The sequence below is a fragment of the Heloderma suspectum genome, chromosome 3, assembly GCF_057233095.1.
Source record: "Heloderma suspectum isolate Gila_16-S chromosome 3, 16-S_ref, whole genome shotgun sequence".
Lineage (NCBI taxonomy): Eukaryota > Metazoa > Chordata > Lepidosauria > Squamata > Helodermatidae > Heloderma > Heloderma suspectum.
This window is the reverse complement of record NC_139460.1, coordinates 9704866-9719443: the sequence shown is the minus strand read 5'-3', so window position 1 is coordinate 9719443 and position 14578 is coordinate 9704866. Positions and strand designations below refer to the sequence as shown.

At 47.1% G+C, this 14578-nt stretch overlaps 2 protein-coding genes across 4 annotated transcripts in view; one reads left to right on the top strand and one right to left on the bottom strand.

Annotated features, from left to right (window-relative positions):
• The window catches only part of LOC146349341 (uncharacterized), an 18013-nt gene extending 15629 nt beyond the window's left edge, over positions 1-2384 (bottom strand). Inside the window, exon 1 of the mRNA XM_084845391.1 lies at positions 1758-2384. Within this exon, the coding sequence (XP_084701517.1) occupies positions 1758-2384 (627 nt within the window). The remainder of the gene's footprint in view (positions 1-1757) is intronic.
• Positions 2031-14578, top strand: KCTD21 (potassium channel tetramerization domain containing 21). Of its 3 annotated transcripts, XR_014788947.1 has the most exons (3): positions 2031-2244; positions 10543-13172; positions 13561-14578. XR_014788947.1 is itself a non-coding variant. In XM_084842494.1 (2 exons), exon 2 carries the CDS (start codon positions 10575-10577, stop codon positions 11355-11357), a length of 783 nt encoding a protein of 260 aa, XP_084698620.1. In that variant the 5' UTR covers positions 2031-2244; positions 10543-10574; the 3' UTR covers positions 11358-14569. The 3 variants fall into 3 exon arrangements, 2 of the variants coding, with proteins under 2 accessions (XP_084698620.1, XP_084698621.1); XM_084842494.1 differs by having other exon boundaries at positions 10543-14569; XM_084842495.1 differs by lacking the exons at positions 2031-2244; positions 13561-14578 and adding an exon at positions 2282-2495 and having other exon boundaries at positions 10543-13124.

Genomic DNA, 14578 nt, shown 5'->3' with positions numbered 1-14578 from the left:
GGCTGTTCATTTGGGGTGGGTTAGGGTTTTTTAGAGCAATGTTGTTTTGTTCAGTTGATTATGCAAATTTGTTGTATTTTGTGCTATTATTTGTATTATATGCCGCCTAGAGTGGCCGGGTAGCTGGTCACACGGGCAGCTAATAAAACATATATATATATACACATACACACACACACACACACAAATAAATAAATAAGCCCTTCTTGTTTTCCAAGGCACTTTAGTTTTTCATTTTCTGTTTTTAAATATGTTAAGGTATTTTAAATCTTTGCGCTGAGACTTGTTTTTATTTTGTTTTGTTTTTTCATTTTGGTTTTATACTGTAGTTTTAAACTTTTGTGTTATGTTTTATCATGTTGTATTTTACGGTTTTAATTATTGTGATCTGCCCAGAGAGCTTCAACTAGTGGGCAGTATAGAAAAGTAATAAATAAATAAATAAATACATGCGCTAAGGACATCTTTATTTTTCGCCCTGCAATTGCAGTTCTCCAACAGCCTTAAGGTGAAGGCTACTGGTTTAGACTCAAGAGTTTTTGTTGTAGAAGTACACAGTGATGGAAATGAAAGGGAAAAGAAAGAATAAAAAGCCAGTCTATCTTCTGAGTAGGAAAGAACTTGCCTCACCATCTCTATATCAGTATGTCTAACACCAATTTCTCTTTCACCAAAGCTTTGTTCTCATGGAGCAGGGGAATCCTCAACCTTTCCACATTGGCCACTCCCTTTCAGCAGGTTTATTTGTCTTCTCAAATCCTTGCTGTACAGTAACTTTGTGTACAGACCCTTGGTACCACAGTAGCCCCAGGGAATAAGCAGCAGAAACAAAAATAGAAGCTAGGTAAAGCAATCCCAGCTCCGAAATCAGTTTTGAACCTAAGACCTCAGCCCTGAAAGAGGCGAAGTCACCCTTGAGAAAAAGAGCAACACTGAGCATGTACAGAGCACATCTCATACAGCTAGGAGTAGGGCTGGCCCAAGATGTTTTTGCAGCCTGTGGTGGAGCAGCGAATTGTGCCAACACTCCACCCCCACAGTCAAAGTGTGCATAGTATCCAAAGCGAGCCAAGATATTTTGGCACCCGAGGCAGAAAAACCCCACAAGCATCTTTCCCCTTCCCTGGCAATAAAAATACAATAATAAAAAATTAAAACGACTTAACAGTTTGCTGCCTTTTCATAACATCCAGAACCGGCTGCCATCTCACTCTGCCTAATGGTAGGGCAGGCCCTGGCTGGGAGAGAAAACCCAGAGGGAATTGGCTCAAAGCTCCACATAACAGCCCGGCGTTTTATTTCGGGCAGCGCCCAGCCAGCCAGACACCCCTGCGGAGCCCGCACGCAGGGCAAGAGTCCCACTGCCCCTCTCTTCTGGTCTATCACCCAGCATGCAGAGGGTATACTACGCCTGAATTGGGAGGCTCCACTCAGGGACCAGCATAGCCATGGGCACACCTCGCCTCCGTGGGTTTGTCTATAATGGGAAGCCCTGGGGGGTGGGGGCCAGGGTAAAACAGATATAGAGATATATATCCCCCCGGCACTGATGATCCTAGAAGTCAGTCCAGTTTAAATCTGGCCAAGCCTGTACCCGTTTACATCACTGGGGCCGCTTTCCCAGCAAAAATGCGCAGGACCGGACGCGCCGGTTACCCCTTGAGCTCCTCGGCTCTTGGGCAATTGGCAGGGGACGGGGGGGAGGAGGAGGAGGAAAAGAGCAGGAAAGGGGGCGCAGGAGGCAAAGGGTCACTCACTTCTCTCGTTCTGCAGGCACCGAAGCCGCCCGGCCGAAGACGCCCCTTCTCCGCTGCCCTCCTCGCCGCTGCGCTCAGCCTCCGCCGCTGCAAACCCGGCTGCCGCAGCGCGATCGCGCCCGAGGCTGCCGCAGCGAGCGCTCCACTGCGGAAAGCACCTCGGGCTCCTTTCGGAGACGGCCCCGCCGCGGCGCTTTCGCGAAGCACGAAACCCCGGCAGCGCGTCCGGCGTTGCGTCCCCTTTAACGCCAGCTGATCGCTCCCGGGCTCGGCCCCGCTGCCGCCTGGGAGTCGTAGTCCGGTGCCCGGCTGGCGGCGGGGGCCGACGCGACGCCTGGGAAATACAGGTCCCAGGGAGCGTTGCGCTTCCCCGCTTCTGCGGCTAGGCTGGGCATCGCTGCTGCCTGCCTCGTCCCCGTTTCCCCACCGCGTTCGCTCTTTCCTCCGGCGCCTGGGATAGGGGTTCAGTGGACTGACAGGGGGAAAGGTAGGTGGTGCAATGCAGCAGGCAGGGGGGCAAGAGGGGTGGAGCGGGACAGAAGTCCCCCAGTGAATGGGGTGCTGGTTGAGCATTCGCAGGCAGCCTCGGTAGAGGGATCTCTGAAGGGCTGGGGCCCGCACGAGCATGCCACATCCCTGGCTGGGTCGCCTCTCCACCGCTGCCCCAGGTGCGCGACAGCCAGTGGGTGGTGGTTGTTTCGGTGGTGAAAGGAAAGAGATCTATTCACGCCTGATCGGGTAAGAGTTCCGATTATTAATGAAAACTGTTGCGAAAGCGCCTCCTTCCCTTGGAGCATCTCGAATGTCCAGTTTTCCATCTCTCTTTCTCTCTGAATTATGTCTTCTCCCTCACCTTGTTTACATCCAGGGCTGGCTCTTCTATTAGGCAGAGCGAGGCAACCGCCTCAGGAAACAGATACTGGGGGTGGTGGCAGCCCCTTATCTCGAGGACAGAGCTGTGGCTGCCACATGGCCTGTCTTGCACTCCCTAAGCTCTCCTGTGACCCTTGGGCGGGTCCGGCATCAAGGGTGGGCATGGCTGGGCACGTGCCGAGGGCCCACACCTCAGCAGGGGCCCACTGACTTGTTCTTCCGCTTCTCCATTGAGCTCCCTGGACTTGTCCTTCCTCTTCCCCGATGCAGCCTGCTTGTTCACCTGCCTCTTGCTCTGGCCCAGGCATGGTGGTGGTGGGAAAGAGAGGCAGTAGATGCCACGGCCTGCTTGCTCACTGGCTCTCGGCCTGTCCAGAAAGCCAGCGGGTAGCAGTGATGTGAAAGAGGATGAGGAGTTACAGCAGTTAGTGACAACGGTGGTGAGAAGGTAGACTCGCTCAGCGAGTGGGGGCATGGAGGGTGTCTTGTCCAAGGACCCTCAGAGACACGGTGCTGGCACTGCCCTTGGGTGTGGTGGAGGATGCTGTCCCGTTGAAGTAACGTTAACGTCTGTCAGTGTTAAAATAAGATTTAACTACCCTCCCCGTCAGCTTTTATAGGTAGAATGGAGTGGGGCGGCCTCTTTTCCTCAGGCAGCAAAATATCTTTAGCCAGTGCTTGTTCACATCCTCACTTTGGTTGTGAAGGTGACGAAGGGCACAATCCCGTGCATGTTTAGACAGAGAAAAGTCCTACAACTCCCAGCATTCCCCAGCCAGCAGTGCAGGCTGCGGAATGCTGGGAGTTGTAGGACTGTTTTTCTGCCTAAACATGCATGCGATTATGCCTTACGGGGCTTTGGGCCAGTCACGTTATACATAACCTACCTCACAGGGTTGCTGTTACATGAAAGTGCTATTTCCTGTGGAGGAAGAGCAAGGCTATGAATGGTACATAAGTAAGCCCTTTGACGTTGGCTTCTATTATTATTTCTGTTTTGGAGATGAGAAACCATGACTGATAGTTACCAAGGCCACTCAGTGACTCTGCTGCAGAGGTAGGACTTAAACCCATGTCTGCCACTCCATCGACTGGCCCATGCTGCCTCTCAGGAGGAACCATAGCTCATTATCGAATACGCGCCTTGCATGCAGAAGGCCCCAGATTCAATACCTGGCACTTTTGGCTTTTAAAAGGATCAGGTAACAGACAATACGAAAGGCCTCTGCCTGACATCCTGGGGAGCTGCAGCCAGTCAGAGTAAGAAACACTGGAGTAGTAATCTGAGCAGTATAAGGCAGTTTTCTCTGTCTTAGGGAGGGGTAGATACTCTATTCTCAGGCTGATCTATTTCCATATAATGTCTGGATTTTGTCTGTCATGTCCGCACTGGAATTTGTTCTAAACACAAGTTTGTTAGACGCCAAGAGGTTGTCAAAACCTGAGCTGCACGCAAAGCCTTTTGCATGACCTCTGCCCCTTTGAAAGAAGTCTGTACCTTAGAGGCAACGTAAAATTAAATTATGGTTGCAATCCTGTGCACATTTACTCAGGAGTAAGCTCCACTGAATTCAGCAGGACTTCCTTCTGAGTAGACATGAATGGGGTTGGGCAGTTAGGATTAGAATTTACAGACCAGCAAAGGCAAACCCTGATCCTTGAAGCAGCTTTTAATGTTTTTGCTTCTGAGTACAGCCTGCAAGCCAGAGTTGGTAAAAGGAGACATCTGTGTGTTATCGAACAGCACCCATCTAGATTACCTGTGATCTTCTCTATAAAAGTAGGGATGGTTTAGGAGATTAAAGGCATAAAGTGGGGGAGCAGGGCCCAAACTATCAAGTAACACATGTGCAAACTTAAATTGATTAGCTGTACCTTGCATTGTGATCTAAGCCTGGAGATAAAACAAGGAGATATGTGTGAAAGGAAGACTTAAGGGTGGGATTTTGGAGATTCTATCATGCTTTGAAAGCATGCTTGAGCTGGGACTGCAATGGACCCTATTCGTGTTTTTACATTCCTAACCCACTCACCCCTAGCGCTCAGGCTAGGTTACAAATTGAAAAAAACATACAGACCTTAATGTTACAGAGAGATCACTAGGGTTCAGCTTTGGAACCTTCTTTAAATGCGATGGCTCAAATATGTGCAGTGTGGCCTTTCCCACAAAACTGTGTAACCACAATCTTCTCCCCGGCTCTAGAATTATTATTTTTGCATGTGCTTCACATCTCCAGTGGGCGAGATGTTCCAGGGGTGTAGCACTCTAATCCCTGCAGAAGGAGGTCACTGGAGGCTTATTGTTCACTTATACTATTAGCATTTATTTGCAAAAATATACAAGTTGAGCATGGGGACAGTGTCACCACCCCAGCGGAGCTGAAGTCCACGGCTCCCCCATCAAATCTTCAGCCAACACCTTGAGATTTTTCAAAGCCCCAAAGCCAGGTCTCTCATTCTCCAAATTGAGCCTTGTCCTTTCTGTTTTCTTTTACACCAGGGGTACAGAACCTCCTGCCCTGGAGGTCAAATCTGGCCCACCTGGGGTTCCCTAGAGGGTCATGCCCCCTTTCCTGGCCCCGCCCCCTTTCCCCCAACCACCAGTCATTGGTGGCTTCCTGGCTTTTGTGCATTTCCCCCCCATTCTAAACGGTTGAAATGCCTCTCCTAAGGCTGAATTACGAGCAGTAAGAGCTTTAAGCTACAATGTGCAGGTATTTTTGGTGTTTTGGCCCTGCACCTTTGCCATTGGACACCCCCTTTTTGCCTTTGGCCCAGCCCACCACTGGAATGCGGCCTCCAAAAGCTTCTCTGAAATGGAACTTGTCCCTTGGGCTGAAAAAGGTTTATTTAAGTAAAAGTCAAAGAGACTCGGGTTTTTTTAATTGCCTTCCAGAGGCTTTCTTGCTTTATTTATTTACTTACTTACTTATAACATTTCTATATGGCCTAGGAGCTGAAGCCCTGCAGGTTCTGAACCATTCTTTCATACAGATACTTGCCCCCCTCCCCTTGGCTAAGGAATGGAGAGAGGGAGAAAGGAAGTGCTCTCATTCAGCTGGAAAAGTGCAGAAAAGGGCAACTAAGGGAGCAATCCTATAGCCGCTAGACAGCAGCTAGACGGCCATAGGATATCTGGTTTTCCAGGAACCGACCTTGGAGCCCGCGCTCCGAGGTCAGTTCCCACAGAACCGACCTCCCCCCACTTCTGCGCTGCCTCAGAGGCAGTGTGGAAGAGCCCCGTGCTCCGCACTCACAAGAGGAGTGCGGAGCTGCCAAAACAGGGCGTTCCGGGGGGCATTCCGGGGCAGGGAGGGCGGAAATGCCTGTACGACACATCCAGTGTGTCATACAGCAGCCTCCTCCCCCGCTCTGCTCTCCTGCGGCTAGACAGCTACATTCGGCTGTCTAGCCGAAAATGCAGGGCAGGAGAAGCACGGAGGGAATGATCCCCTCCGTGCTTCTCCTGCCCTGCATTGGATAGGCGGTCGCCTCCGAGTTTGGAGGCGGCCGCCTATCTGAATAGGATTGCACCCTAAAATGTATCTCCCCTATGAGAGAAGATTACAACAGCTGGGATTGTTTAGCTTGGAAAAAAGAAGGGTAAAGGGAGACATGATAGAGGTCTATGAAATCATGCCTGGTGTGGAGAATGTGGCTAGGGAGACATTTTTCTCCATCTCTCAAAATACTAGAACCCAATGGGGTCACCCTATGAAGCTGATGGGTGGGAGATTCAGGACAGATAAAAGGAAGTACGTCTTCACACATACATATGTCCTTAGGTATTTCCTAGTACAATGGAGATATTTGCCAGGGCTCATCTTAAACCTGGACCCCAGTCTTAGAATCACCAAGCTGGAAGGGACTCTGCAGGTCATACAGTTAAACCCCTGATTTCATAACATGATGCAGGGCCTTTTTGGTGGTTCCCCCTCAACTGAGGAATGATCTCCACAGTGAGGTCAGCCCAGTGCCAACATTGTCATCTTTTTGGTGCTAGGTTAAGACTTGTCTCTACTCCCAGGCATATGATGGTCTTCTGAATTTAGTTGTTTTATCAGGTCTTGGTATCTTACTGTTAGCTGTTTTAATTTTTTGTATGTTTCAATCCCAGTTGGAAGACTTGAGTCTTTTTCTGAGAAAAGCATCTAAGAAATTTAGGGCTCAATCCCATGCATGTTTAGACAGAAAAAAGTCCTACAACTCCCAGCATTCTATGGCTGGGGAATGCTGGGAGTTGTAGGACTTTTTTCTGCCTAACATGCATAGAATTGTGCCTTTAAAGAATAATAACATGATTTCATGTAGAACCAACTCTTCTTCCAAAGATTTCAGAGCTGCTTACACATGGCTTCCAGCTCAAATTAATCACCTTGTGATTGGTGGAAAGTGGTGGGCCCTGGGGAAGGGATCACGGCAATCTGGGGACCTCCAGAGGGGTCAAGCTGCTTCTAATAGCATTTTTCTTTCTAAAATGTTAAAAGTGTAGGAGCCCTAACACCGAAACATTAGCTAGCTGGCGCCATATAGACTTTTGTAGGCTGAAACAAGGAGCTTGAATTGTATGCAGAAGACACTCATTAAGATAACTTTACAGAAAAATCCTGTGCATATTTACTTGGGATCAGACCTATCCGCCATGATTTTTATTTTATCTTAAATATAACTAGCCACAAGGTTTAAATGGAACTTCCAAATTCAGCAGCAGTATACCTCTGATTACCATGTTTCTGTCTCTAGTATGTGGTAATCTCCATTATGTCCCTTTTGTGACATTCTCACGGGCATCTGGCTGTCCTCAGTTAGAGACAGAATGCTGGGCTAGATGGACCCCTGATCTGATCCAGCAAAATAATTTATAGGTTTCTTATCATTCATGCTCCCTTGACATCCTAATGTACAAGCCTCCGCCAAGACCATTCTTTGCCCATCTGTTCTTCCCTCAACGATGGCTCAGTGAAATATCTCTCCAGTACATATTGTTTTCACTTGATATGCTGAAGAAAGTAAGTGGTGGGTAAAACAACCCTCTTCTCATCCATGATATGCAAGATTTCAGCACACCATGTCATAATGGATGGAATCGGGCCTGAAGGTTCCATCAGCTTTGCCTGCAACACACGATTTCTAATGTCTCTTTGTGCCGGTTTATTTTTGCAGATATTTTAAAGTTACCATCTCAAAATGGTACATAAATCTTATCTGGCCTCAGCAGCAGAGTTAATGGTGTACCTGTGTGCAGTTTCTTGCATTTATAGTCCTGGAACACTGTTCAGACACTGTTCCAAAGTGGAAATTTCATTAACTCTAAGACAAGCTGGTGGCCGCTGGCATGGTCGGGAAGTCTAAATTTCTCTATACCCAGGGACTGATTCACATGCATGTATGTACAATCGCTTGGATTTCCTCTTCCCTTGATTACTCACATGTCTGAAACCTGGCAGCTGAATATGAGAAGTCACTCTGTTGAAACATGTCATGTTCTACCTCTGGAGGCTCATTCACACTTGCAAATTCAACACTTGATGCTGGAGTCATCAAGTGATGAACTTGTATGTGTGAACCAGCCCGTAGATGCTGGGCCATTTGGCCACCTAGGGCTTCTCCACATGGAGCTTTTATCCTGCGATTGAGATCGGTTACTCACAGATGTTTGCAGGTCCTTTACATGACATCATCAACCTCCAGCGTCTTTCCCATGCTTTCCAATAATTTCTGCGGCTTTATTTGAAACAGAAATAATGAGGTAATAAAAAGAAGCAGGTTGAATTTGTTCGTGTAAAGAGGAAGTGGCGCTATAACAATAGTGCCATCTAGTCGTTGTATAATGAAACATATAGAACTTGCAGATAAAGCCAATCCTCAAAACAAAACAAAAAACAACCAGGAAGTGTGTGTGAAGCCCACAAAGAATCCAGAAGCAGAAGCCCCAGTAAAGTTTGGGATAAAAACCCTGATGTGGAGAAGTCCCTAAGCACAGGAGAACAAACGAAAGTTACTCAAAGGCAGGAGTGCAGATCCGCTTTCAGCCCGAGGAGCAAATTCCGTTTCAGAGAAGCTTTCGGGGGATGCATTCCAATGATGGGCCCAAAACGCCAGCCTATTTTAGTTTAAAGCCCTTACTGCCAGTACCTAAACCGTAGGAGAGGCATTTCAACATTTTAGAATGGGGGAGAAACTGTGCAAATGTCAGGAAACCACCAAACAATTAGTTGCTCAGGAAAAGAGGCATGGCCTCCTGGGGGACCCTGGAGGGCTGGATTGGGACCCCGGCTCTGAGGTTCGGCACCCCATCTCTAAGGAAAGCCTACACTAACCAGCCCAGAGGACTGGACTGTCACCTCCCAATATACAGAAAAGGCTAGAAGAGAAAGGGGCTGTCTATGCGAGGCTTTTCCTTGAATTGCCTTGATCATGTAGATGTACGCCCGGACCATATTCACTTGAGAAAATGTGTATCCGTCAAAAACTCCACATGGCTACAGTGGTGCCATAAGTATGAACTACAGCCTCTAATGCAAAACCTAGTAGCTGCTTTTGAATGCTCACGTTCTATGCATTTTTTTTTAAAAAAAGCAAGTTTCTAGCTCTCGTGTTTATGGATAAAAATGCATAGAATGTGCAGCGGAATGTGGATCTGACTCTCCGAAAGCACTGCAGCATTTTGTCACTCAGGATGGGTTTCGAAACTTTCCTGGTTGCCTCCAGATTCTCTGCATCCTTGCATCTTGCATCCTTGCAAGGATGCAGACAAACTGGAGAGGGTTCAGAGGAGGGCAACAAAGATGATCAGGGGGCTGAAAACAAAGCCCTATGAAGAGAGACTGAAAGAACTGGCCATGCTTAGCCTGGAGAAGAGAAGGCTGAGGGAAGATAGGATAGCGCTCTTCAAGTACTTGAAAGGTTGTTACAGAGAGGAAGGCCAGGATCTCTTCTCGATCATCCCAGAGTGCAGGACACGGAATAATGGGCTCAAGTGACAGGAAGCCAGATTCCGGCTGAACATCAGGAGAAACTTCCTGACTGTTAGAGCAATACGACAATGGAACCAGTTCCCTAGGGAGGTGGTGGGCTCTCCCACACTGGTGGCATTCAAGACGAGACTGGACAGCCATCTGTCGGGGATGCTCTGACTTGGATTCCTGCATTGAGCAGGGGGTTGGACTCGATGGCCTTGTAGGCCCCTTCCAACCCTACTGTTCTATGATTCTGTGATCTATTGCTCGGACACTCTGTTTTCTAAACTCTCCTTTATAACTGCATGGGAAGAACACCACTGGGCCCTGCTTTTTCCTGTCATTTGCAGGTAAGGAGGCAAGGAAGGGAATGGAGGGGAGCAGGGTATTAGAAGATATGTGTGAGGTTTAACATGTGCCTAGGAATGGATACATGGAGTAGGCAGTGGTAATTGAGGAACTGTTAAAATAATTGTTCGTGTTCACTAATTAAATAGAGGTGTAATGGTTAGTAGGGGTGCTTTCCTTCTTACCATTATTATCATCTTTACTCCTACCTTGTCTTCTACACCATTTAGGCCACGGGGATTCCTGCACAAGGACATCCCACTTTACAAACAGAAAAATATAGTGTGTATATCTATCTCATCCTCAGGATTCCCCCCCCCCCATGTGTAGAATAAAACAGAATTCTAACTCCCATTGAGTCTAGAAATGGAAAACGGAATGTTAGAATCACTTCCGATGTCATTGGGACAGTGGATCCGTTCCAGGTTTCAGTCAGAACTCTAACCTTAGAGTTCCGACTGGTTCTGATTGGAACCCAGAGTAGATTCACCACCCCACTGACATTGGAGGCACCAGCTTCCAGTGACTGAGGAGTTATTTTTTTCCCCTCAGAACCAAAATGATTCATATATTAACATTTGGTGCTCGATATTTCCTCCTCCCAGGTCTATCCCTGACATTGCATCATTCTCCCGTCATGTCGGAGCCTATCACGCTAAACGTTGGTGGGAAGTTGTATACAACTTCACTCTCCACCTTGACCAGTTTTCCAGACTCCATGCTGGGTGCGATGTTCAGTGGGAAGATGCCAACCAAGAGGGACAGCCAAGGCAACTGCTTCATTGACAGGGATGGGAAAGTTTTCCGCTATATCCTCAACTTCCTGCGAACCTCTCACCTGGACCTCCCTGAGGACTTCCAAGAAATGGGCTTGCTTCGCCGAGAAGCCGATTTTTACCAAGTCCAGCCGCTGATTGAGGCCTTGCAGGAGAAAGAGGTGGAACTTTCCAAAGCAGAGAAGAACGCTATGCTCAATATCACCTTGGATCAGAGGACTCAGACGGTTCATTTCACGGTCCGCGAAGCTCCCCAGATCTACAGTTTGTCCTCTTCTAACATGGAAGTCTTCAACGCCCACATATTTAGCACCTCCAGTTTATTCCTGAAGCTCCTGGGATCCAAACTCTACTTCTGTTACAATGGCAACCTGTCGTCAATATCCAGTTACTTGCAGGATCCCTACCATGTGACCTTGGATTGGGTTGCAAGCGTGGAAGGCCTTCCAGAAGAGGAGTACACAAGGCAGAACTTAAAGAGACTGTGGGTACTGCCAGCCAGGAAGCAAATTAACAGTTTCCAGGTGTTTGTGGAGGAGGTACTGAAAATTGCCATGAGCGACGGCTTTTGTGTTGACTCTTCTCACCCGCACTCTTCAGATTTCATGAACAATAAGATTATCCGGCTTATTCGGTACAAGTAGGCATTGCATCCTTAGCCCCATTCCTCTATAATAGTAATTGAAGTCATGTCTCAACATGAGTTACCCTTTGGAGTCCACTTCATAAATCATGTGCTAATCTGAATTATGAATCGCTAATTGGAAGTTAGTTTTCACTTAACAGACTAACCAGTATATATGTTGAAACTCTCTAGAACAGGGATGTGCAATGAATCGGTATGTGGGCTATATCAGGGACCACATAAACCTTCTTCCATATTGACTTATGGAGATCTCTGGTTCCATGGAAACTGGCTGTCCTCTTTCCAAGAAGCAGCGCTAGGAAACGATGAACCTATTCTTGCATGACTGTGTTGGGGGTGACATTAGCGTTGGGGGTCGGGGGTCCACATCCCGTGCTTACGTCACCCCTTTTGCATGATCAATGCTGTTGTGCCGAGCAGAGAAGAGGCAGAAATCATGGAAGCAAGGATTAATGGAGGGGTGATGTTGACAGCTACATCTGCTTATAAAGTAGCCCCAAACTGGCATGAAGCTGTCCATTCCTGCTGTAGGGGAAGGTGGGTGTGAAATAGCAATATTTAATGTTTACACAGAGACTGGGAGTTGCAAGAAGTTCCACTTTTGTCTAATGAAAGGTGACTTATTTTAACCTCTCTTTTCCCATAGGAAAAGGAGACTTGTGCAATCTAACCTATCTGAAAGTTGTCACGAGCCTAAAACCGTCAGGGATGTATGCATTTGTACCTCAGCTAAAGGATTCTGAATGACAAGAGACTTTTGAACTGAGCAGGGCATGATAACCGTTGGAGTTGATTCCCTCCTCACTTAAGTCACGTAGGCTCTGGAACATAGATAGTACATTGCTCAAGTACTTTGTCTTTATGCCATTTTTATAAATGTGAATGACCAGTTATCAGATTCAGAAGAAGGGAAGTTGCAACCACTGAATATTTTGGACCCCAACTGAGCTGCCTATAGGACAAAATGGGGCATGGCTCCATGGTAGTAGGCTAGAAGGATGCCAGTTTCTCCCAGGTGTTCTGCTTGGTCCTAGGTACAAGGAGAAAGGAAGCAACTTGAAACTGTCTAGCAATTATCTGGAAAGTGCAGCCAAGACATGCTAGACCATAGTTGCAGAAACTCCTGAGAAGGCCATGCCTCCTTCACCTTTCCCCTGATGGTTTGATAGTTTCCCAGCTTTTGTGCATTTTCCCCCCATTCTGAAAGGTTGAAATGCCTTCCTAAGGCTTAGTTACTGGCAGTAAAAGTTTTAAGCTAAAATATGCTGGTATGGGGGGGGGGTATTTTGGCACAGTGGGTCCCCTCCCACACACACACCCAAAAGAGCTTAAAAAAAATTAATCTGGCCCCTGGACTGAAAGAGGTTCAACACCCCTGGGCTAGACAAATGCAAAATACTTCCTCCAAGCCCTTCCACAACCAGCCGGCAGAGGGTTTTTTGCAGCTGGTTCTCCAGTACCCAGGTGTAGAAGGAAGCATGAACAGAGAGGGCCATGGATTCTGTCTAGCGCAAACTAAGCATGGAGGCCCTGAAGTTTGAATCAGGCCTCCATACCTGCTGTCACACACCCAATCTGAACATAGCTCTCCAGTCATGGTTTATTTACCTTAGGCTGCAATCCTAAACAAACTAACCTAAGAGTAAGCCCCACTGAACCCAGTGGGACTTACATTTGAGTTAATGTACATAATATTGCACTGTTAAGGATTTACACCCCATTTTTCATGTACATGTTAAGGCAGCCAGCCCCCCAAATAAAGGAATCACATAATAAAGTAAAAAAAAATAAAAACAGTAGAACCCACAACAAAGTAGATTTTTTAAAAAGTGTGCCGTTGACTACAAAATGCATAAAACCAGCAATTAATCAAAACAGCAGTTTTATTAGGGTGTGGATACCTGTGGTTCAGTCTTCTCTGTCTAGGAAGGGATGCAACTGGCATTGCAGCTAAAGCTGGTAAAAGGCACAGTAAGCTGCCAATGCCATGAGCATCCAGCAGCCATACTGAATCAAGGACCACCTCCAAGCTGTGAATGTGGTCCTCAAGGGCTGTGCGACCCCCAGAACAGGTTGAATTCCACTTCCTGATATTAATAAACCATGCCCCAGCCTTCCCCAACATGGCACCCTCCAGATGTGTTGGGCTGCAACTCCCATCATCCCTAGCTTGCATGAGAATTGTAGTCCAACACATTTAGAGCGCACCAGGTTGGAGAAGGCCGTGTTAGCCAACAACCCTTCTGGCTTATCAGGATTGAGCTTCAGCTTGTTAAGCCTCATCTGGCCTGCTAGTGACTCGAGGCAGATCAGCTTTTCCTGAGTTGCACAGATTCCATGGACTACTTTCTGGAATTTTATACAAACTTAGTCGTAGAAAAAATATACATTTTGGACGGTATTTGCACATTTGGGGGAGGGATTTGTGCATTTTGCAAGTGCAAATTTGCACCAGTGCAAAGTTCCACAAATGTGAATTTGCGCAAATTCAAGAAATCAGAAAAAATCCAATTCCATCAATGAGCTGAGGATGGAATGAAAGGCACCTGACAATCCGTGACATGCAGACAGAACGGATTTACAAAATCTGTACATCCCATCTGTTTAAGGTGACCTTAGCTACACCTGGATCTGATTGTATTGTGGCCTGATAGATATCCTTCTCCCTCCCACTCCCATAATTTTTGTAGTTCCAAGCTAGCACCAAAAAGACAAATTACCAAGCCCCTGGTGGGCCACCATACATAAGCTGGTTGGTTGTCTTCAGTTTTGTGGGTCCTAAGACACGCTTTAATTCTTTATACTAATGAGGTAGCTGTAACAAGACCCGAATCTTATTCTCCCATTGACAAAGCCATTTTTGCGCCTATGAGTTGTTCCCAAAATGAAGTCCAGTGATGGGGCTGACAAAAGAACAGTGCTCTTTTTGACCTAAAGTGAAGGGAGTCTTCTATTTGCTCCTGCTGTGGGAGTCTTGACCAGTTTGATTCTTCCTCTTTTCCCCTTTCCTTGGCTGGTGTACGTCTGGTACAAAAATTGCAAATGTTGCAACCAGTATAGAGTAATTACACTGATTTATTTTAACTTGGGGTGTGTCCAGAGCACAATTTCATCACCTTTTGGGAGATAATTTTCCTTGGAATTGTTCCTATAACTGTGGGTTTTCACATCCTCAGTGGTCATTTTCCAATAATTAAAAGTTTTGCCAGGCCTGCTCTT

Excerpts from the sequence above, each read along its gene's own strand:
- KCTD21 (XM_084842494.1), top strand. The coding sequence starts at position 10,575 with ATGTCGGAGCCTATCACGCTAAACGTTGGTGGGAAGTTGTATACAACT.